Raw genomic sequence first — 23,810 nt, 5'->3', positions numbered from 1 at the left:
TGTTGGTGCATTTCCAGAGGAGCACTTTGATCTGAGCCAGCCACCAGATGTTGTCTCTCCTCCCCATGAGGGAGCAGCCTGGCTGGCCTCACCATCATCTACACCAAGAAGTGTTGGGAGGGGGGGATAGAAAGAGACGGGGCATGGAGGTGGGACAGTAAGGGGTTGTAGGGAAGGAGTGGCTTGGCAACAGCTGAAGCCCAGGGAGGGATCGAATGAAACTTACACACCAGTGCTTTAGCATATATTCATTTGGCAAGAAGCAGCATGGATCCAGGGAGAGGCTGCTGATGCTGGGCTGCTGGCAGAGCAGTGAGAGAAGCAGATGGGGTGAAGGAAAAGGAGAATACTGATAACATGATCATCCCAATATATCTAAAAGAGATCACTCCATTTGTTCCATTGTTTTGAGAGACTTCAATAAAGCTGCATCATAAATATACAATTTATCCTGCACTGGTTTTTATCTGGTTGTTCAAGTACAACTCGGGAAACTGTCCTGATGTTCTTATCAGAATAAATAAAGACACATCCAGAAAAACACCATTTGCAGTTTAATAAAATCAAGCAGATTTATTGCGAGACACTGATAAATGTCTGTTTTTATGGAATTACTTTTGTGCTCTTATGGGTCGTGTTATTTTTTGTAATTACCTCCTGTCTTCAGCAAAATGAAATACCAACTTGTTTCTGTTTCAGAAATCACAAAACTTTACATACAGAGTAAATAAAGTACCCGGATATTAAGAGATATTTGTTGGCACCCCTGATATAGACGTTTCAAAAGTCTTAAAATCATTGTTTATTTCAGTTGTTTAAGCTCACAAAGAAAATTTTTTACCTCACCCTTATTTTGAATACATTGAATTAATGATATTAAATTTGTCCAACCCAAAGAACTAACAGGTTCAGAAGTTAACTGCATCACATTTTAGTCTCAGATCATGGAATCTGGATCTTTGTCTTGATCAGTATTGGTATCAACTGATACCAGTAATAAAAATGACACTATCAGCAGAGACCGACAATATTCCAATGGTGAGTTTCTAACTCCAAATAGGAGCTTTAATTGAGTCATAGACATCAAATATTCTTCTGCGCTGTGCCGTCTGATGAACGGCTAGAGAAACCGCTAACCAAGGCAGACATAGACATGATATGACAACAGAATCTATTTATAGGACCAGGAAAGTACTGCTGCGTATTTTTGAAAAACTGCCTGGAGGAAGTTGAAACATCAGATTGAGCTTCTCAAACTGCATTAAAAGTGTTTGCTTGGACTGAAGCAGCTGGAGGTTATGTGAGCTGATGCATAACACACCTGCCACCTCTGAGCAAACTGCCTCAAGACAAGTTGCTAGTGTGGGATTTAAGTAGCAGATTCTGATATTTTTTTTTAACATTCATCAGCCAGCCTGGTTTTTAAATACACACATCAGGCTTAATTTAAAAGACTGTGTTTAAATTGTCTTGTGATGTTGTGAGGCTTCAGCGTTTCATACACAGAGATTTTTGATGGCCTTTAAAGCAGAGACCCTCAGATAAAGACATCAACACTTTTTTTTTTTCTTTGTAGCCACTTCACACCTCTCCTGTCTTGTATTCATTTCCTGCCCTTTAGAAACTACCTGCAATCCCACACACGTATACACTCACACAGCGGGTCACGCTGCGATTGGCTGGGTTGTGCCAACAGTAAGTCTACATTCCCCGACCCCGTCTTTTCCCAGCTGTCACTGCTGTCTGCGAGAAGAAAGGTGGATGAACGTGGACAAAGTGAAAGATTGAAACGGTGAGCCAGATAAGGGGAAAAAAATCCCAGAGGAGGTTGTGAAAAATGTGCGGAATGGAAGAGGCGTTTATAAAGAGAGAGGTTAAATTGGAGATAAAAACGATATGAGGAGAGGCAAACACAACGAAGAACTTTTTTTGTTTCTTATTTTACAACCAAAAATTCTATATTCTGAGTTTTTGTGTGATGAACCATCACAAAATAGTTAATTGTGAAGATTTTCTTTTTTTCAAATGAAAATCTTACTCAGATAAGTCAAATTTAATTAATTAAATTGCTATGCTGGCATTAGCATTAGCTGCCTATGCTGATCACCTGCGACTCGTACTTTTATCTTTAAAGAAAACTGTCAAGAAAAGTTGTTTGCGTGCAAAATGTGTAGGCAGTAAACATTCGATGCATTGATGTGTTCTTTTGACAGTTTGATTTTTTTATATATACTATAAACATGTTTTCAGAAACATCAAAATAGGTACCATGAAGTACGCATTAAAAGTTCAAACTACAGATTCAAGCAAAGTAAAATTTAACAAAAAAAAAAAATTGAAACTTTGTATATCATTATATATACCCAACTTAATATTCAGGGCAATTAATTAAAGTACAAATGCTTTCGAAAAGGAGGTCAACTTAATTGGCTTAGGTAAAAGTGCCAGTCTGTCATTAAACGGATCAGACGCTGGCTTCAGAATGGATATAGCCTCCTGCGACGAGGAAGCATCCTCCGCTGTGTGCGCACTAAGACCGCACCAAATCTTTTTGGCCAGATTGGTGGAGTGCACAACTAATAGTTTTCTTGTTGACAAATTCTCCCATTTGAATTGTGAATCTTTGCGGCTCCTCTTGAGTTATGCTGAACCTCAATGCAGCTTCTCAGAAAAATGCTCTCCTTGCAAAACGCTCTGCCTGAAAATGATTTCACCACCAAACCGATCATTAGTGCGCTGGTTCATTATATTCCACCCGGTGTTGGTATGTCGTATAAAATAGCAAAAAAATATATATGTGGAAGTTTTTTGTCAAGAGACAAAATGTGAAGAAGTTCAAGGGGCCATGCATGAGAGACCGGGTATTTTACCACAAAGCGAAGTGGGTGGAAAGCAGAGAGAGAAGTGGAGTACATTGGGAATCTGAAGGGAGGAATGAAAGGAAGATTAAGAGGTAGAAAGGTGACTTTAAAGATGTCACATTGATAGGAGGAGGGAGAAAGAGAGATGGGGAGGGAATACAGGGTGACACGAGCCATCTGTTAGTCTGGGCTTTGGTTTATTTGTTTGGATTACGTATCAATGTGTGTGCCGTATTTCAGATGAGGCACACAGACACACAGTTGTCCTAATGCCAGAGTTCCAATATTTTCTCCTCAAGGAGTTTTCTATATAAAACACACTAGAGACAGTTTAACAAAAGTTTGGATACGTTTGAGAGATTTTTCTTCCCCCTATTAAAAGGAGTCGAGTTCAATGAATGGGGTCAGAGCACACGCTGTCCGGGAGCTGAGAATGTGTACAAACACTGACATGCTTTCACATAAATCATCTGGGTGCAAGGGTGTGTGTTTAGCTGTGGGCCAAAGCAGAACAAGTGTGTGTGTGTAACAAGAGTGTGTGAGGTGGCAGCATGTAATGTGTGGGATCTAACACTCTGCACTCCCCTCCAGCTTCCCAGATCTGAACGCCTTTCCTCTTTTCCACCTTTTGGATTCTCTTTTTCTTCCTACTGGCCTCGTCTTTTGAGCTTTTTTGTCTTTGAAACATGAAAGATTTCAAAGTGCAATTACTTTTTTTTTCTTGAGGACGGTTTATGAGCTCATTTGACATGTCTAAGCAATATTCCTCGCTATTTTCGCAGCCTTTGCAGAGTTGCAGACAGACATCCACGAGCTGACCCAGGAGCTGGATGGGGCAGGAATCCCCTTCCTGGACTACCGCACGTATGCCATGAGGGTCCTCTTTCCTGGAATTGAGGACCATCCTGTACTCAAGGAGATGGAGGTACGGGTCAGTAAAGAGCGCTCTGCACTCATGCACACCCACATACAAAATAAGCCTTGTTTAACAAGTTAATATAGCAGACACTTATATCCTTGTGGCTTTGAAATAGTTAATTGGAATTAGTAAATTAGAGGTGGATTAGCCTGGCTAGTGCCTTCCTATGTAATTCTGCTTAAAAAAAAAGTTCTCTCTTCCAGCTCAGTCTGAACTTTCTGCCTTTGACTCGGATTCTCTCCGGTTGGTTTTTGAGCGGGCCAATCAGTGGACAGAAAGAGATGACAAGGACTGATGGTTCTCCGGCCGTTTACAAATCATTTATGTCTCGTCTGTAACTCTGTTGCCGTTTTCTGTTCAGTACCCAAAATGCAGGACAACCCAGGAACTGCTTCCTTTCTTTCTTCAAAATAAGAGCCTTAAGCATAAAAAGAGGCCATAGAGATTTAAGCACATATCTTTTTATCTGGGAGTCATGATGATAACTTACACTTATTGCACTAGATGCTAATAGGAACTGTCCAGAACATTTGTATTAATATCCTGAGAGAACACTGAACCTTATTGACCTCTTTGAGAATTAGCACAAGTCAGAGTCTGAGGTGAGGTGTGAGGGTCATGGTGACATGACTTTGACTTTTCAAAGCTGCTGGATTCTAACTTTTACATAGTGTTAAATGACGGAGCCTAAAACCTTTATGCTTTTTCCCTTATTGTCAAGTATTGCTTGACAATAAGTGAGGAAGTCTTGGCAAACTCTGTAACTGGTGATTACTTTAATGATTACATAAACAATTAAAATTCAAAGATGCTTTTAACCTATTGTTGTGACACACTGTTTCAATGTTTTCACTCTGATTCACATGATACTTGATTCAGGACTGGCATTAATCTAGCATTAATTTTTTTAGCTGGAGTACAAGGGGAAAAAAAACCCAGGTTGGAATTTGAACCCATGACCTTCCTGCAACAGTGCTGCAAACCTCACCACCATCCAGGCCCCATGATGTTTACACCCTTTGGAAAATGCAGAGTTGTATTCCTCTGTCATGGCTGCAGGAGCAGGCCTCGGAGACGTTCTCTATGTGCTTGTGCTATCAGCTGTGTTCCAAAGGGATAGTGTAACACAGCATTGGATTTTCATTTGTATGGCCCAGGCAATCACAGGCCACAGTGGTGCGCTAGCAGGCAGATCAATTTCTTATTACAGCATGAAGTTCACATTCTTTCTTCGAATCTGTGTTTGTGGCTCTCACAAGGGGAGGCCTGGCCATTGCTTTAGGATAGAAGGAGAGAAAATGGCAAAGTGAGGCTTGCACCAGATGGTATAGAAAAAGAGGGTTGTCAAGAAAATGAGCGAGGTGCTTTGTTCCGGAGATGTTGACATACATGGGTGTAAAGGAACAAATCGAAGATTTATTTGTAGATGTTCCCGAATTTTCACACGCAACTTGTGAGGCATAGTTTCACAACTATGCTTCACAATCAGTTCTGTTCTCTGTCGACTCTTGTTCTTCCTTTTCCATTTTTGTCTGTGACCTTTTCCAATTACTCCACACCTTTCCCCACCCATCTTTAGTTTCCCATCCTTCACTCTTTTTCACATATTTCTCTTCTTCTCACCAAAAACCTGCTTCAGTTACACCGCCTTCATCTTTTTTTTATTCTAACAATTGCTTATTCATGTCTCATACTCTCCCCACTCTTTTCTATTTTCACTCTTTCTGTCTTCCCTTTTCCACCAGGTCCAAGCAAATGTGGAGAAGGCCCTAACGTTGTTCGGCCAGCTACTGACCAAAAAGCACTTCTTGCTGACATTCATCCGCACGCTGGAAGCTCAGAGGTCCTTCTCCATGCGAGACAGAGGCAACGTGGCTTCTCTCATCATGACAGCATTGCAGGGGGAGATGGAGTACGCCACGGGTGTCCTCAAACAGCTCCTGTCTGACCTTATCGACAAAAACCTGGAGAGCAAGAACCACCCGAAGCTGCTGCTCAGGCGGTAAGGAAAGGAGGGATGAATAGAGGGTGGGAGAGCGGCTGGAACGGCACCGAAACATGTCGGTTCCTCCAGTGGAGCTTCAAGTTAATGCCCTGTGGACTGTGTTTGTGTGGGTTCAAGTCTTTGTTTAGATCTATTGGTCTTTCAGGAGAGGTTTTTTTAGTGTAAGTTAGCACTAGTTGGCCAAATAAAAATGTTTAGCTATTTTCTTTATTGCTAAATTGCTAAATTATTGAAAGGATACTGTAGAAATCCTGTTTGCATTTTGCCACGAGGCACAGCAGAAACACTTTGTACTTGAGGAAGAAGAACCTCTGGTAGGGTGACGCCAAAACTAAACTTTATGGTGAATATTGCCAAACCAACATTGCATTTCTCTGAACACACAAATCACCATGATAAAAGTTAATGATGGCAGCATGATGCTGAAAACAAGGAGGCTGTCAAAAGTGATGGGAACATTGTTGGAGTAGGCAAACTGTAAAAACCTTAAAATCAAGATTTATCTTCCAGCAGCTTAAAATTCAGCTGGAGCGACAGTGGAAAGGTTTTGATCAAAACCTATTGAGTCGTTGGAATGGTCCAGTTAAAGCTCAGAGCAAAATACAACTGAGAATCTGTGGCAAGCCTTAACTTGAGTTATTTTTTATGGAGAACTGTCAATATTGTCAAACTTCAGATGTTCAAAGAGGCCTCAGACATAAACCTTTCACACTGCAGCTGTAATGTTGTTCAAAGTATTCGCTCATGTGGGCTAAATACAAATGCATGCCACACTTTTCAGATCTTAAACTTTAAAAAAGCAAGCATTCGTCCTTTTCCAAATTGAATCCAAATTGAATATGCTGAGGTTTGTGGTTGTAATGTGGCAAAATGGGAAAACAAATTTGAAGGGGTGTAAGTAGTTTTGCAAGGGTCTGTGTTTGGCTTTTCTCAAGATGATAAAATCAAATGAACAGAATATTGTCAAATGCAGAGGATAGTGCGCTGTGAGATTGTCAGTCCAGTGATTTTTCCCGTCCTGATGGCCTGATGCTGAGAGAAGTGAATGCAAGGGACGGCGACTACGGCTTCTGAAGCGTTTGTGACTATACCTTGTCTCTATCTCTCGGCCCTGTCCCTGTCAGAGAGGATTACACCCCTGAGCACACATGCACTCCCACCGGAGCTGCTGTGAGACAGGCCGCCGTATCCCCTCTTCTTGCACTCTCAGCGAGAGACGTAGTTAGGGGAGGAAGTACGAGGAGCAGAGCAGGTGTGAAGAACAGAGAGAGAGGAGGACTTTGCTAGGGAAAGGAGAGAGATGAGCAATGGAGGAGAAAAAAATATGAGAGGTGAAAGAGGAAGAGGCAGCACGAGAAAGGTGGATGGAGCTCCAGGGACGCAGGGAGGTGGTGATTGACAGAAACAGAAGGCAAAATGTCTACAGGGAGATTTAGGCTTGAGGGGAATTGATGGGGGAGAAACGTATAGGGGGAGAAGAGTACGGCTGTTGCACAAGGAGAGCCGTCCAATATGGTGAGAGAGCCGAAAAGTAGGGAGGAAAAACGAAGCTGCGACAGACAGCCATGAAAAGATACACATAGTTAAGGAGAGACACAATTAAAGAAATGGTCTGTCTCCAAATAAATTGGAATTAGACATTTAATGATAAAAAGCTACTTTTTTCCCCCTCTCTTCCTCCACTCCTCGGGAAGATATTTAATTAAAAATCTAATCAAGAAATGACTCCGAGTCCGTGTGAAGCCTTTTTCCAATCTGCTCCTGGGGCACACAGTCACAACACACTGTCCCTGCTATTTGCAGCGGCGTCAGGAGCGGCGCTCATTAAGCTTATTAAAATTAATGCTAGACATTCTAACAGCTATATAACAATTTTATTCATAGGAAATTGTTTCCTGTGTTAATTCTACTTCTCTTCCTGAAATATTCTCTTGCTTTGGACATATTTGTGTCTTCATTAAAAGTTGAGACCTGTGGGCGTACGACCAGGAGAACATCACCTGCTGCTCTGTTTAAACTCTGTCAACCCAGTTTGTGGGTATTCAAGCTTCTTGATGCGAAAGTATACCCCAGCAGCATCCTCTGTCCCTGTTCACTGCCTTCTTTCATCCCTAGCACTTTCATTCCCCATTGCATATCCTTTCATTTCTGACAGATGGGTAAAAAAAAAAAAGAGTGACATACATCAAACAACACTTATTTGTCCAACTGGGAGGCTCCCAGAAATGCAGGAGTTCATCTCCCATCTTTTTCCATAGGCTCACACTGATTTTCCTCAAACAGTGGCCTACTTTCTTCTTTATTCCATCTTTTTTATTTATTTTTTTGTTCTTCAGTTATCATGAAAAGCTTTTAACATTAGTGGAAGACTGACCAGAAAATAGCATGTATTGGTCTGCATATTGACAGAGAAAACATAAAATTAAAAATGTATTGTTGTATGAAAAATATAAACCAGTTAACCATCAAGATAATATTTTTGTCCAAGATCTCAGCAGAATTGATGCCTGTTGTACCTAAAATAAAACCTGGTTACTATAAAATTAGTTCCTATCTGAAGCTCAAGTTTAAAAACTACAAATATGGTTTCTTAATTAAAACGCCTTCCTCTGAAAAAATACACTGATACTGAAATGTCTGACCATATTGTACTCTCCAAATCACTACATAGTCTCTGTCAAGAAAAGGACATTTTAAATATTTAAAATTACAAACCATCCACAAAATGTTTAATGTGACATATGTACTCTGAATGACAACAAATTGAGAGCCTGCAAGAGATTAAGACTGACACTTTATCTGATGTCCAACACATTTTCAATGACAAAACGCTATTTTTAATCATGCCTTTTTTAATCAGCTGCCAGATTAATAAATCGATACATTTGCTCATTTCCTGGCCTTTTCTTTTCCTTTTAGCACATGTTGATTGGTGCATTTATTCTAGCTCCACTTGCTTTACATGAACAAGTCCTGAGAGAGTTACTGTTATCATAATTGTTAATGTTACAGGTCCGTTAAGCCGATTCCCTTAAATAAGAAAATCCGACTTTGCTGAAAGTGTTCTCAGGAGTTCGGAAAGTTGAACAGAATGCATCTTGCCAAGTGCTGTCCCTTTAATTGTTTTCTTTTTTAAATTGTATTTAGTTGATGCTTCTGTTGTTTACTAAAGAAGTAAATGAGCAGATGTTCCCCTCATAGCGTTGCAAATTTATGATTAACAAGAGAGGTGATTGAATTACACTAATTGTTGTTTTTATAAGTGGGTTTTCTTGAAGCAAGCCCACTTAGAAAAACAAAGGAAAAGCAAGAAGGGGCTTTAGCAATAAATGAAATGCAGGCATTCGTTTTGCAAAGCAATTTGGTTTTTTAAAGGAGACCAGAGGTGTACTGCATGGAGACTGATGATGTCCCACTGTATCTGATCGAAGCGTTGCTCTATGGGAACAGATTGTAGCTACAGTACATGTGCATGTAAACATTAAAATGTAGAAATTACTCAAAAGTCAATTCTCATTTGTGTGACTCAGTCTAAATAGTAAATCTGTTTTATTGCATAGATTCATGTCACACAGAGTGTATATTTTAAGCTTTAGTTTCATTTGAATTTCTCAGAGTATTAAAACAGGACCAATAAAAAAAAAATACTTTTGATACAGATCTCATTGCTAAAGGAGTTAGCTATACATACACTGGCTTCTGCATCCGGGCATTTTACTGGGAAGGCAAGTGGAAGAGAAGCTGGGGGGAAAATGTACAACAAGGGTAACATTACAGGGTTTTGAGGCCGTAGGAGATTCACAGGAGCTTCATAAACTGTGACGCACAGACGGATCAGGGACATGGGCTACAATTGTTGCATTCCTTGTGTTAAGCCTCTCCTGAATTAGCCAAAACAAGAAAGGCGTCTTACCATGCCTTTACAGTACACTCACAGTACACTCACAAAGGTACCAAGAAGCAGAGAGATATCAGAAACAATGATGAAGATGCTGTTAAAGCCTGACCACCATCATGCCAAGCTGGACTGATGCAATAACTCGTGCAAAAGGAGGCCAGAACATGTATGAGTTCATATACTCTATACAGCGGATGTACTCTTCAGTTGGCTGATACTTCAACATTAGAATCCTTACATTTATTGGTCTTATGTAATATTTTAAAAAATAAAATAAAATTTGGGTTTTACTATATGTAGGCCAGGATTGTGAAATAAACTAAAATTAACACTGTAAATATATCTCTTTGTGTAATAAATCAATAAAATAAAATTTTTTAAATTTTGTAATCAAATTTCAGAAAGATATTCACTTTTGAATGATATTCTAATTTAGTTGGGCCTACCTGTATGAGCCGGGGATGTGTGTGTGTGTGTGTGTGTGTGTGTGCGTGCGTGCGTGCGTGCGTGCGTGCGTGTGGAGGGATATAAACATCTTTCGCCTCAGTCTCTTTACATTATTCTGTTGCTCAGACTCCAACCAATCAGACCGTTGTTTCCTTCTCTCGCAGGACGGAGTCGGTAGCGGAGAAGATGCTCACCAACTGGTTCACCTTCCTGCTTTACAAGTTCCTCAAGGTAAAACTGTCACAAGGATAAACACCGAACTTCTGGAGCGGCAGCAGCTCTGACACCCCCTCACAAACAGCCGCAGCATAAGAAAAGACAGCAGAGCCACACCTTGGCCCTTCATTAGAAAGACTCCCGTTTCCCAACTGCATCTGCAGAGACTGAAGCCTCTTCAGACCCAGTCGTTGAAATTGTCATCCCCAAAAGCCGTTCTGTCTTAAGATATAGAATCAAATGTCTTTTTCTTGCTTCTTTCAGTCTGTGTGTGTGTGTGTGGGGGGGGGGGGGGAGGGAAGGTGCGTGCGTGTGTGGGTGTGCGTGTTTTTGCATCTTTGAATAATTCCCTCTGATTTCACATGAGAGGGAATCACTAAATGCTACTAAATTCATGCGCTGCCTCCACTCAAATGTTGCTGGAGCTAATCAGTTAGCGTTGGGGCTTTAAACACCCTGTCAGAACAGCCAGTCTGCTGGACAGCAAACCGGCCAAGCCCCAGGGGGTCCCAGTTAGCATCTGTGTATGAGAGTGTGTCGGGCTTGGATCTTGCACTCATGTGTGTGTCTTGGCTTCAAATGCGAGACTGGACAGCCGGAGTGGAGTTCAGTAAAAGGAGAGTGGGTTATGAGAGAAGCTGTTGGGGATTTATTCAGCAGCTGTGTTTATGAACTTTAGACCGGCCTAAGACAACAGAGGCAAAACACAAAAAAGGTGGAAAATGTTTAGAGGAAGGCGAAGAAGAGGTGAAATTTATTCAGAAGACGTTTTAGAAGCTGTAAATGGGAAAAAAATAGAAACGCGGAGAAGGGGAGGGGGACGGAAATTGGAATGGAGAAAACACGACGGCTTTTATCCAACCTTTGCGACTCTGCTTTCTCCTGAGTTTTCAAGGGTCACGGAAAAGAAAGGCCCGGAACAATTTCAAGATTCAGCCAGGTGTGAACAGAGACGGGTAAAGGTCAAGTAGTGTTTCGGCGGGGCAGACGAGATGGAGCTTTTACCCATAAAAGGGAACATAGAGCAGAAGAACAAAAAAAGAAATCTTCAATCCATTACCCTGTTCTTAAAGTTCACCTGTCCTCTTTTCCCTGGCCCATTCGGGAGGGTCAGGGACCTCGTGTTTTTGTTCTGTTTCTAAACCTGGTATTTCTGCCTGTTGCTATTGGTGAAATCACACATAATTGCATAAAATTGGTTTTGTTTTGTTATTGCAAAAAAAAGGAAAAAATACCAGCAAGCTGCTGATTTGTACACTGGCAGCATTTGAAGGAGACAGAAGGGCCGAGATTCGTATGCTGCTAGAAAGAGAGGACGTCTGCTGGTGTGCTGTGTTTTCACCGTTGGAGGCAGGCGGAGCTAGATGATCCCACAGAGTTCATCTTCTAGCTCGCCAACATGGCTGTGTCCTGTTGATGTGCGCACCTGGCTGAAGGATGCTGGACAGGGAAACACTGTGCCATGCAAACATATCCACATCTCTTGAACTTTTCTCCATTTTGCAACATTGCAGTAACAGATTGTGCATTGCGGGTCTGCACAGTATTAGGTAAATGTGAAATTGTACATATATTTTACATTAATGTGAAGACCTGCATTCAGATAAATACTTGTCCGGACTGTGGTAACGTCCTCATGTTGACGTTCATAGCAAACACTTACACCACATAAGGAGAGTATAGTTGCTGTTTTGACCATAGAGCAACATAATTATAGTTTATTAATAACTCTGCACAAATATCTTAATAGTCTCCTAAAACTCTCCTGCTTTTCTCCTGCTTAAAGTTTCACTAAATACATTACCAGCATGGAGCATCAGAATGCATGATGCTTTTCTAATTAGCTTATATTTATTTCAGGTTTTTTGCAATGTTGATATTGGATACAGTAATATGTCAATATATTTGTAATAATAATAACTTTCCAATATATTGTGCATTCCTAATGTACTGTTTTGCCTTTTTTTAATTATTTTTAATTTGGGGAGTTGGAGAAATGAGAATGCAATGACTTTGTATTACTATTTAACCCCTATTAGCATTAATACCCCAAAATAGATTCCAGTACGATCAATCGAGACAATGGAAAACCAACATTACACACGACTCTGAAAACAGGAATTATTGTGAAACATAGTGGTGGCAGCATCATGATGTGGGGATGTTTTTTTTTTTTTTTTTTCATCGAGGACAAAAAAGTTGGTCAAAAGTGATTGTCTGGAGCTAAAGACAGAACATTCCTGTTTTGTCTTTAGCTCAGAAAAAGACAGAAACGAATGAGGATTGAGTTGGTGGTTTGCTTTCTAGAAAAGGTTCTCAAAATTTAAGTCCCTGCATTTCATAAAACTGATAGTAGCATTCTTCTGGTAGTGGTTCTACATTGTCTGCCCTGGAGTTTATGTAGAGTTGTTGGAGTAAAAGGGGTCAGATATTTTATAGCGATCTTCACAATTATGTTCTTTCCTTGTGTCGATAAATTGCTTACAGCCAATAAAATACTGTGTAGTTTTTGGTTGTAACTTGACAATATGAGAATGAATGCTTTGCTTCTGCAAAAACTCACGATGCATTTAACTCATCTATTAAAGTTGACAGTTGGAAAGCATTTCACACTAATCATTCAAAGATCATCTGTAAATACACAAATTCATGCAAATGATCGTTTGAATCTATGTGATCTGAACTTAAACTTGATGTATGTAATTTAAAAGGAAACCCATCTTAACAGAGAAGTGAAGTTTCATTTTAGAGCGTCTTCAGATCTGAAACGATTCTGCATTTTATGTAACTATGTGGTGTGGTTCTGGTTCTCACTCCATTTCTGAATGGCATTAGTATATAAATAAGAAAGACGGCTAACGCTGCAAGAAATAGAGCCCGACTTCAAGAAGCGGTGCAGCAGGCAGCGCTTAGACGGCAGGGTCAGCCGAACAACTGGATGAAAAGGAGGCGAAAGTGAGCAGGGAGAGAGACGGAGCGACAGACAGGGGGCCCCCACGTCCAGCGCTTGTTGCCTGGCTGACACGTCTCGCACACCAAAGTGCTTCTCCAAGCGTTTTCCAGCCCTCAGTCATTAACCTTCTATTAACTCCTCCATCAATTGCCACTCAGTCTCACTCACACTTTCTCTGATTTTTTTCCTCCTCCCCGCCCATTCAGTCGGTCCCTCACACACAAATAGAGTTTTTCACAGCGTGTTTTTTTTTTCCTTTTCCCCCTCAGAGACGAGACTCTGGGGAGAGTCGTTCTGTCTGTCCTGTTCTGTTTGCCAACATTGGCCGTGGCCTTGTTGTCCTTTCCTGCTCTTCTTCTGCTGCCCTCAGAGAAGATTAGAAATATAACCAGTGAAATATAACGCTCAACAAAATTATTCATTTTGCTAGAATGTTTTTTGTAGAGTTGCATTTATACAAAAGTCGCATCTGATTCTATGTTGTTTTTGTTTTTTGTTTGTTTATTTCAGGAATGTGCTGGTGAGCCTCTCTTCATGCTTTACTGTGCTATGAAGCAGCAAATGGAAAAAGGGCCAATAGATGCAATCACAGGAGAAGCCCGCTATTCTCTCAGTGAGGATAAACTCATCAGACAACAAATTGACTACAAAACTTTGGTCAGTATTCATGCAATCTTGTAAACAAATTTTTATGCATGACACCAATATAAACTTTTTTTTTTTTTTTTTTTTTATGAAACTGAATCTATTCCTGTAAATTAGCAGTTCCGACCTCCTAAGTCCATACGTAAACCATTTTATTTTTTTCCATGTAGACGCTGCACTGTGTGAACCCGGAGAATGAAAATGCCCCCGAGGTGACCGTGAAGACCCTTAACTGTGACACGGTGACTCAGGTGAAGGAAAAGCTGCTGGACGCCGTGTACAAGGGGACCCCGTACTCCCAGAGACCGAAGGCCTCAGATATGGATCTCGGTGAGGACTCAGCTTGAACAAAATGCTGCAGACACTTCCGAGTTATCACACTCGACAAAGGCGTGTTTCAGCGGGGGAGTGAAGAAGGAATCTTTTCAAGCGCTCTCTGAAGCCATTGGGTGCCCTTCAGAGAAGAGAAGAGAAGAGAATGCACACCTGGAAGAAAAGGGGAATAAAAGAAACATTTCAAGAGTTCTTAAAATCGCTCCTTTTCTTCAACAAAAATATCAAATTTCCTTGCGCGCATTGTTGTTCTGAAGTGGTAAATTGGTGCAAGCTTGTGTCCTCGCCTTGTTTGATTCCTTTTATCCGTTTTCCGCTTTCTGACAGAGTGGCGGCAAGGCAGGATGGCACGGATCATCCTGCAGGACGAGGACGTCACCACGAAGATCGATAACGATTGGAAGAGACTAAACACCCTCGCTCACTACCAGGTATCCAGCTGCAGAGATCTTCCATACGTACAGCTCCATACGTCTTATTTTATCTGAAATAATTAGTCTAGTTCGAGTGCAAAAGACTTGATCCAGTCCTAATTTCCTTACAAATTTAAGCCATGAAATCAAACTTAATTGTAATCTGTTAAAGTTTTTTTTTTAGCTCATTTGCACTCCAGATTATACATACCATTATCTACGAGATGAATCCCAAGCTGCTTGGTTTCTCATGCTCCAGTTGTTCAACCTGCTGTTATGGCCAAAAACTGGGAAACAAGAATGAAAAAAGTAGCAGACACCATTAAAGACCTTAACCGGATCAGAAAGTCAATCGATTAAGGCCACTTTAAATCTGGCGAATTGGAAACAGATTCCAGAAAACATTTGGGGCGGTAAAGTCCTGCTGGTGGCCGTTCTGCTGCGCTGCGAAACTCAACTTGGAAATGGTGTTGCAGGTGACAGATGGCTCCGTGATCGCCCTGGTGCCCAAACAGAACTCGGCCTACAACATCTCCAACTCCTCCACGTTCACCAAGTCCCTCAGCAGATATGGTACGAGAGAAGGTGTGTGTGTGTGTTATGTGTGTCTGTGTGTATATATTTGTCTGCGTGCACTGCTACTGTATGTGGGTTTGTTGTTTGTCGCTGTCATTTCGTGTGAACAGTGTTAAATGTCTGAACTGCGCCTCTCTGCTGCAGAGAGAATGCTTGATCCGTTTGTGGAACGGCAGCAAGATATGAAATAATCAAAAATATGTTAACAATTTGGACACAATTACTGAAATGCACCTTATTTTATTTTATTTTTTTTTGCTTTTTAGCTGCCTAATACTTACTGCAGATATCTACTCACACACTCCCCGTTACCTTTACTCCGCCCGCCCCTGGTCCACATTCCCGCCTGTCGTCTCAAACCTCCCAATCCTTTCCTGCTTTGTCACACGAGTGACAAGCGTTCGGAGCGAAAGTATAATGCTCTGTGTCACAAATATGGGATCATTGTTCGATAAATGGAAGAGAGGGGGGAGGTGGAGGGAGACAGACATTTTTATTCAGGAATGAAAGAGTGACACAGCTGTCACCTTTCAAAAAGCTTTTAACTTCACAGGAAGGTTTACTGTTTGCAGCTGCTGCAGTTCTTTTATTTCCGCCTTTATCTTTCTGTGGACCTGAACTGTGCTCCTAAATCAGGATTTTTTTTATTTTATTTTTTTACAGTTTGTATCAGATCTAATTTTAATAGGTGTGTTTTAAAATTCAAATGTGGGACACTTTAGTGAGGGGTGTCACATAACCACATCCATGTGCTGCAAAGGTGCAGTGCAGATCTAAAGTTGACTTTTTGATTCAATGGAAAGGCTTGAAACTGACTGGACCCGACTTATTTTACAAATAATAATTGACAAATATTTTAGTCTCTAGATGTGCAAACCTGGTGGAACGACTAATTAAAGGACTTGTCATTGTTAGGGCAATGAACACAAATGCTAACTAAAAACTAGAAGGTTTCTTTCTACTTTGCAATTATGCACTATTTTGTTTTGGAGTGTGACTTAAAACCCCTATTAAAAACATTAAAGTTTTTGTTGTAATGTGACAAAATGCGAGAAAAAAAAAATGTATTTCTGTAAATGTACACTAAACAGTCCTACCCTCTCCACTAGAGGACACTGTTTTCTGCACATATGGATTTACTCTTGTTGAAGTAATTATTTGAAATTCTTTCTCTGTCTTAATGATTCACTAAACACACACACACACACACACACACACACACACACAAAAATAAATCCAAGTGAAAGTCCTTATTTCTCTCGCTATACATCTCACTGCGCTTTTAACCTGACCTTCCAGAGAGCATGCTGAGGACAGCCAGCAGTCCGGACAGCTTGCGCTCCCGAACGCCTATGATCACCCCTGATCTCGAGAGCGGCACCAAGCTGTGGCATCTGGTGAAGAACCACGACCACTCGGACCAGAGGGAGGGCGACAGGGGGAGCAAGATGGTCTCGGAGATCTACCTGACCAGACTGCTTGCCACTAAGGTAACAAGAAACCGATCCTCCCCCTCCGACACGAACCGTGTCGTGTAGTCCATTTAAACCTGCAGTCTCTGTTGACCTTTGTTTGGCGGTGCTCTCAAAGCTCATTAACATTTTTCATAACCTTTTCCACAAAGACACACATATGTACAGTCTTAATTAGGAGGTTGACCTTTGACTATTGAGTTGTTAGCTTGGTGGTACTGGGCCCTCTGTCGGCGGCCTCTGGGCTTCTAGATCCAGGTCATTATTCACCATATTTCACCATGAACTCCAAAACACACAGATGCCGTGTGAGAGCTGGTAGTTTTTATGCAGATAAAAGTCAGCAAGGTTTGTTCAGGTGGTAGACAAAATGTTAAAAGTACTTTTTTGGGGTAAAAAAAATAAATAAAACACTGATTAACCACACCTACTTGAAGGGACAGCAAATCCTTTTTTTTTTTGACTCAATAAAAACCCTAATCTCATAAACAAAATTAACTTTTTTGGGTCTCAACTGCTTTTAGTAAGAGCCTGGGAGCTCAGCAAAAACCACACAACTGTTTTCTGGCAACAACTTTGTGCTTTTTGTGTCGTATTTGCAATGAAAGCAATGAGAAGATCCATAGCCTCAATGTTCCTCTCCTCAGGTTGGCTCCAGGAAGATTAGCTGTATTACCACAACCTCAATGAGGAAATGATTGAGGAGGAAGATAATGTGGGCAACATGGAGCTCTGCAGTTTGCTTCTACTTATTACATCCCCCCTCAGCCTTGTGTGTTTAGGAGGCAGATTTGTTAATGTGTTGGTACAAAACTGTAACTTGAACTTTCCGGCTGGTTTAAATGACTTTTTTTCAGAAAGTGGCCATGTTCCTTGAAGGAAAGGCTTGTAGAAAATATAAAACAGTTTCAACTTCAGACGACTTTGTAAGGATTCGGTCTCTCCAGAGTTGTGTTGTGGTTAAAAAAAATAAAAAAAAACATGGCAGAGGAGCCTTAGGCTGAACTCCCATTGAGCCCCTTCCTGAATACAGTAAAGACTACTGAGCACTCTCCATCATCACAAACTCAGGAAGCTGGAGCACTGAAAGCAAAGCACTGTCATTCTTAAAAAACCTTTTCCTGGCAGGTTGCGCCCGCAGCTAGACGGTGGAAGCCGATTCAGCTGCAGCACAACAGGTCAAATATACTCGTTTTGGGTTAGACTGACTTCTTAATTCTTAATTAAACATAACCCAACAGAACCGCTCGCACTATCCCTCCCGGAAACGGACAGAATGGCATGGGAAAATTTGTATTATTGTTGATGTGAGCACATTTACCAGGGTTATCAATATTTAGAGGGTTCCTACAGTCTGTAAAGTCTGGAAACATTCAGAAGTTGATATGAGCGTTTTAGAGGTTTGAATATGAAGAAACCTCCTTCTTTATTCAGACTTTATTCCCAATGTTGTCGTCTGTCCATTTAGAGTAGAATTACCTTCTGTATCAGTTTTTAATCATAAAATTCTGTCTGGTATTGTCTCACGACTGCTTCCCAACCTTCTCTTGTTCAGGGTACCCTCCAAAAGTTTGTGGATGACTTGTTTGAAACCATCTTCAGCACAGCACACCGGGGCAGCGCCCTGCCGCTCGCCATCAAATACATGTTTGACTTCCTGGACGAGCAGGCGGACAAACACTCGATAACAGACCCGGACGTACGGCACACTTGGAAGAGCAACTGGTGAGGGAAAACCCAGCAGCGTTGACTGCCGCAGTCTCTTTGCCTTTCCTTGGTCTCGGTGCGGATGCTCTCTCTGAAATGTGCCACGTGGTTCTAACACCCCACGTCTTTCTCTCCATTCCTCCACCTCCGCCTCGTTTCCCCCCCGTCCCTTGTAGTCTTCCGCTAAGGTTCTGGGTGAACGTGATCAAGAACCCGCAGTTTGTCTTTGACATCCACAAGAACAGCATCACGGACGCCTGCTTGTCTGTGGTGGCTCAGACGTTCATGGACTCGTGTTCAACATCAGAGCACAAACTGGGGAAGGACTCTCCTTCCAACAAGCTGCTTTATGCTAAAGACATCCCCAACTACAAGAACTGGGTCGAAAGGTGAGTCGGTTTGATGGAATTTCTGGCGAATACTTCCAAGATTGTTTCCAGCACTTCCGGCTGTAAAGCTCCTCCTGTTGGGGTTTTCTCAGGTACTACTCGGACATCTCCAGGATGCCCGCCATCAGCGACCAGGACATGAGTGCCTACCTGGCAGAGCAGTCCCGGCTGCATGCCAACCAGTTCAACAGCATGTCGGCTCTACACGAGATCTACTCCTACATTGTCAAGTACAAAGATGAGGTCAGATTAGATGTTTTTCCTACTAAACTGTTCGGAAGTTTGATAACCAGCAAATCGGGCAACAATTTTAGACCGAAAGCCAAGACGACCATATTGGTTGCAATCACCTACTTTTTCCTCACTCTTTTTTATTTATTCTTTTTTTTTGTTGTTGTTGTTGTTGTTGTCATTATGTCAACTCTTTCTCTTTCAATAAGCTCTCAATTGTTTTATGTCAGGAATGGATATTAAAAGCAGTAAAAGTACATTAACCAACTATATGGTTTCTGCAAGATCTTAATAAAAGGCCATAAAACATTCTGCAACTGCCCAGATTTATTTTTAGATAAGAATAAATTTCTACATGTATTGTATCATTGCTTCTATTGTTTTTTTAAAGAATTTTTTAAAGAAATGTGTTACTTGGATTTCTTTGTTGTGCGATTTTTTTTTTTTCTCTAGTTGAGGAATTTAACCGTTTTTGGGTGATTTGGAGAAGTTTAGGCAATTAAAATCCAACACGGAGATTTTAATGATTTGCTTGTTGACTCATTATGAAGCTTGTCGTATAATTAATCGATCAAAGTTGGGAAACGTAAGTGTGAAAGCACTCAAGTTAAATTCCGAAGAAACACAGTTTAACTTTAAGTTGTCAAGTGAGTTAGAGATTGCAATTTTCATAACTTTAAATTTTTAAAAAGCAAATGGTAACTTTCACAGGAACAGAGGAAGAAAAGTAAACCACCACCTCTGCATAGAGTGGAAAAGACCACGCATGCTGTGAAAACTGAGGTTGATGCACGTTTGACATTGGCTGACTTCCTCTCCTTTCTATTTTCAGATCTTGTCGGCTTTGGAGCGGGACGAGCAGGCGAGGAGACAGAGACTGAGGAGCAAGCTGGAGCAGGTCATCGACACAATGGCCCTGGCCAGCTGAGGACAATCCACCTGCTCCCTCTGCTCACTACTCGTCTCCATCTGTTGCTCTGTCTCCCTTCGCTCTTCTCAGACAACAAACAAACAAGCAAGCAAACAAACAAACGAACAGAAAAAATCCAAACCCCAGAAACACGAACTGCAAAAAAGGACCGAAGCAGTATACTCCAGACTTGGGGGGGGCGGGGTTCGGCGGAGATGGGCGGGCCTGTGTACGCTTACATGTGTATGTTTGTGTTCGTCTGCAGCCCCGGCGCTGCGCATGGGCTTGTGTCTGTGTGAGAGACTCGGACTCCAGAAATCTTCACACACGCGTACATGGAGAACAAGTCCTTGACAGCGTTTGATTATCGTGGATGTTGGTGCTTGTGGTTTGCTTGAGTTTTTTTTTTTTTTTTCTTCTTCTTCTTCTTTTGGATTTCAGAAGAATTAGTCATTATGACACCGATGATGATGATCAGGAAAAACGACAGAAGCTCAGACACTCTACACATGGCGTGATGAACAGAGCGGACCAATCTGTCTGAGCCAGTGAAGAGTCGCTTGGAAGGTCATGTGACTCAGTTGTCACGCTTTTTTTTTTTTTTTCTTCTTCTTTTTGTATAAATGTAATCAACTGCCCACTCTCTGATCTCTCGCCACTTGTATTACTGCTGAATTTGCACAATTTACAGAAAGGTTACAAAGCAAGACTATATAGATATTATATATAAATACAGTTTTTAATGAAAGATTAGGGAGGAAACATTTTTGTTGTTCTTTTTCATTTAAACCGACAAATACAATATAAACAAAAACAGTCAAACACGATTTGCTACTTGAAGTACAGAAGAAAAGACTCAAAAGTAGGCAGAAGATGAATGAAAAAAAAAACACAAAAATAAAAAAATTTGTACTGTGCCATGTTTTCTTTGAATGTTGTTTAGTGCAGAGACATTTTGTTAGATGGAATGTGATACAGTCTGACTTATAAATATGAAAATTGCCTAGTGACTGAAAAGAGCTGATCGAGATCATCGTTTGAACGTGGAAGTAAGCATAGCGACAGACAAAAGCTTGGTTAAGTTGCTGTTTTGATTCAGGCGGTGCAATCTGTTGGTTTCCTAATACCAAATATCACACAGTGGTTATTTTAGCGTTAGCTTCCAGCTCCTCGGCTGCTTTTGCCTCAGCTGATTGATCCGTCATTTAACTTTCTGAGCAACGAAGCGGCTGCGTTGCACCTCCTAAAATATTTTACCGTCGTTTTCCCCGATGCATCTCAATCATTTAAAGCATTTCTGAGTAATGATGATCAGTAACTTGAGCTCATATTTTATACAGATTTATTGTACACGGAGAAATGTTTTTCAATTTATTTCTGTTACCTTTGATGACCGTGGTTTACAGCTTATGAAAACCTAAAATTCTACACACACAAAAAAAAATGTCCATGTGAGTCAGAATTTGATACTACGTCAGTGCATCAGGGCACGGAGCAACACTCCAATGCTTTTGACATAATCTGTGATTCAGGACTGGAATCTCATGAGGAATGTGCTATTGTAGCCCCAAGTCCTAGAAGCTTTTGTGTGTGTGAGAGTGTGTGAGAAGGCTCTTGAAGAATTTGCAGTCCAAATCCAAAACTCTTAAATGCCCTTTCCTTCACCATCCTTTGTCCACCTTTTTCTATCTTTCATTTTTTTCCTTCCACTCAGTTTTCCCTCAGTATGTCTGAATGCAGCTCCTTTAACAATGACCTTGGCGGCATCCTTTCCCCATGCGGTGTGTAAATGGGAGCATCTCAACAGTCTTCCCCATGACTAATGAGTCTATAAAAATTACATTTGTTTTAAAAACTTTTTATTTGATCATATGTAATATTATTTTCTAGCAACCTGAATGATTGGTTTTCACTAGCTGTAACCTACAATCGTCAAAATGAACAGAACTGTTGGAGTCTATCACTCTGCACATAGAGAATCTTTGCGAGTTTCACTTTTTGTCTTGAAACATTGAAGCAAACGAAGTTTTCAATAGTCGTCTTATTTACTGAGATGCAGTAACAATCAAGACTCCACCGCTTGTTACTTTGTGTTTACCCTTACTGAGAGACTTATTTGGTTTCCCAAAACTCTTGGTGCTTTACAGACTACTGCTATGAGATCAGGTAGCATTTAGCTTTGCCCCTTAAAAAGTAGAACTAAGTCAGAAAAGCCGTTTTCAGCCTCCAGCCATTATTCCCCAGCATTCCTCGGTGTTAATACCCCAAAAAAAAGGGGGCATGGAAAAGATCAACTGAGCATTTCTCTCCACCTCTAAACTTTTGAATTTGAGATATGGGTTTTAGCTTTTTATCCACACTGAGGTTGTAGAAGCAGCTCTGTTCATTAGCCACATCAGGCTGGGTAATCCTCTCCTCAGCCTGCAGCTCTTGTTTTAAAACTAGCCTATTGCCACGTGTGGCTTAAGCTTTTTTCTATTGCTTCTCTCTTAAGAGGATTTCTGTTTCCCTTTTTTTCTTTTTTAAGTCTTGACGTCATAGTTTTTGACCTTGTGGTAAGAATTTTTTTTTTAATTTTCTGCTTGCCGAGAAACCAAACTGTGGTCTGTATAATGTTTTTGTTAATGTTTTCATTTGTAAATTGTATACTTTTTCATAATGAACAAAAAGCGGTTCACCATTTATTTCTTATTTTGTTTTTTTGATTTTGATTTTGATTTTGATTTTGTTTTTGTTTCGACATGTAAATTGTACATTTTTACGGTACATGGAAGAGAGAAAAAAATTTTTTTTTTTCTTCAGCTTTGCCGGAAGTTGAAGTACTTGACTGAACTCCAGGTTTTGTTTTCTCTGATCCGAAGGATCGGAGTGAAACGGTTCCTCGGGTCAGATGAGCCTCTGTGTCGTCGTGATGGAAATGTGATTTGCTGCTTTAACTCTTGTACCTTTGTTTTTCTATCCAACATTAGGGCTGTCATCATGAATGCTGTCGCTGTTCAACCCAACCACTTTGTTTACCTTACATGTCTGAGAAACTGACATGCATCACAACCTGCTTTTAACTGGAAACTTGTTTGCATTTTGACTGTTTACCCCGTAGACTGTAAACAAGCGAGTCTATCCGTGCAATAATGGAAAATTCTCTGTTTTAGATCCAAACCTTGGCTTTTATGTCACTCCTGTTAGATGGAATATGGAAAAAAAAACTCCACTATAAGCTGATTTGTTAAATATAGCTTTCTTTGTGCTGGCAGCAGTGGGTGCTTTGTATATGAACTCTATGGCTGACTGCCCAGGATGCCCTTACTCTAGGGGGCGGCACAAGCTATCTCCACCCCATGAAATACCCCCAATACATTTTCTTTAGCCTTTTTCCATGTTTAGTCAGTAAGAAGTGTGTGGAAAAGTGTTTGTGGACAGTGTACACACTGTACTGAAATATGTCACCACTTTGTGGTATGTTTACTAGGCTAAACTTGATTTCTTTCTTTTTTTTTAATAAGTAACTTTCTGTACACATTGAATTCTAGTCTTTTAAGGACTCTGGAGTGCATTTGGTCACATCTAGTTCAAAATCTAGAATCACAAAGTCCAGGGCTGTTGTGGTTAATTTACCCATTAACATTCATTGTGTCTTTGACTTTTAGCTGCATTCTAAAATATTTTTGGTGCTCTTATTGTATAAATAACATGGCATGAAAATAGATTGCTGAAGCTCAGATGTGCAGCAAAGGGCCCTCTGTTGACAGATGTGTCTAAGTGCAGGGGACAGAATCGGCACACTGCTCGGCATCCAGCTGCCGGTCCGTCGGACTCGTTAAAAATAGTTCAACCT

General features: G+C 40.9%; 1 protein-coding gene across 4 annotated transcripts in view; it reads left to right on the top strand.

The window, feature by feature from the left end:
- Positions 1 to 22,037, top strand: part of plxna1b (plexin A1b) — a 211,354-nt gene extending 189,317 nt beyond the window's left edge. Inside the window, exons 21-32 of one of the 4 annotated variants that reach the window (XM_008409387.2) lie at positions 3,644 to 3,792; positions 5,526 to 5,782; positions 10,295 to 10,361; positions 13,810 to 13,956; positions 14,115 to 14,274; positions 14,605 to 14,708; positions 15,167 to 15,275; positions 16,566 to 16,756; positions 18,294 to 18,463; positions 18,622 to 18,834; positions 18,927 to 19,077; positions 19,898 to 22,037. In XM_008409387.2, the coding sequence (XP_008407609.1) occupies positions 3,644 to 3,792; positions 5,526 to 5,782; positions 10,295 to 10,361; positions 13,810 to 13,956; positions 14,115 to 14,274; positions 14,605 to 14,708; positions 15,167 to 15,275; positions 16,566 to 16,756; positions 18,294 to 18,463; positions 18,622 to 18,834; positions 18,927 to 19,077; positions 19,898 to 19,993 (1,814 nt within the window). In that variant the 3' untranslated portion in view covers positions 19,994 to 22,037. The remainder of the gene's footprint in view (positions 1 to 3,643; positions 3,793 to 5,525; positions 5,783 to 10,294; positions 10,362 to 13,809; positions 13,957 to 14,114; positions 14,275 to 14,604; positions 14,709 to 15,166; positions 15,276 to 16,565; positions 16,757 to 18,293; positions 18,464 to 18,621; positions 18,835 to 18,926; positions 19,078 to 19,897) is intronic. The other 3 variants (XM_008409390.2, XM_008409388.2, XM_008409389.2) reach the window with 3 other exon arrangements.
- Positions 22,038 to 23,810: the final 1,773 nt, after the last annotated feature.

The sequence above is a fragment of the Poecilia reticulata genome, linkage group LG5 (genome assembly GCF_000633615.1).
Source record: "Poecilia reticulata strain Guanapo linkage group LG5, Guppy_female_1.0+MT, whole genome shotgun sequence".
NCBI lineage: Eukaryota > Metazoa > Chordata > Actinopteri > Cyprinodontiformes > Poeciliidae > Poecilia > Poecilia reticulata.
This window is presented reverse-complemented; position numbering and strand designations above follow the sequence as displayed.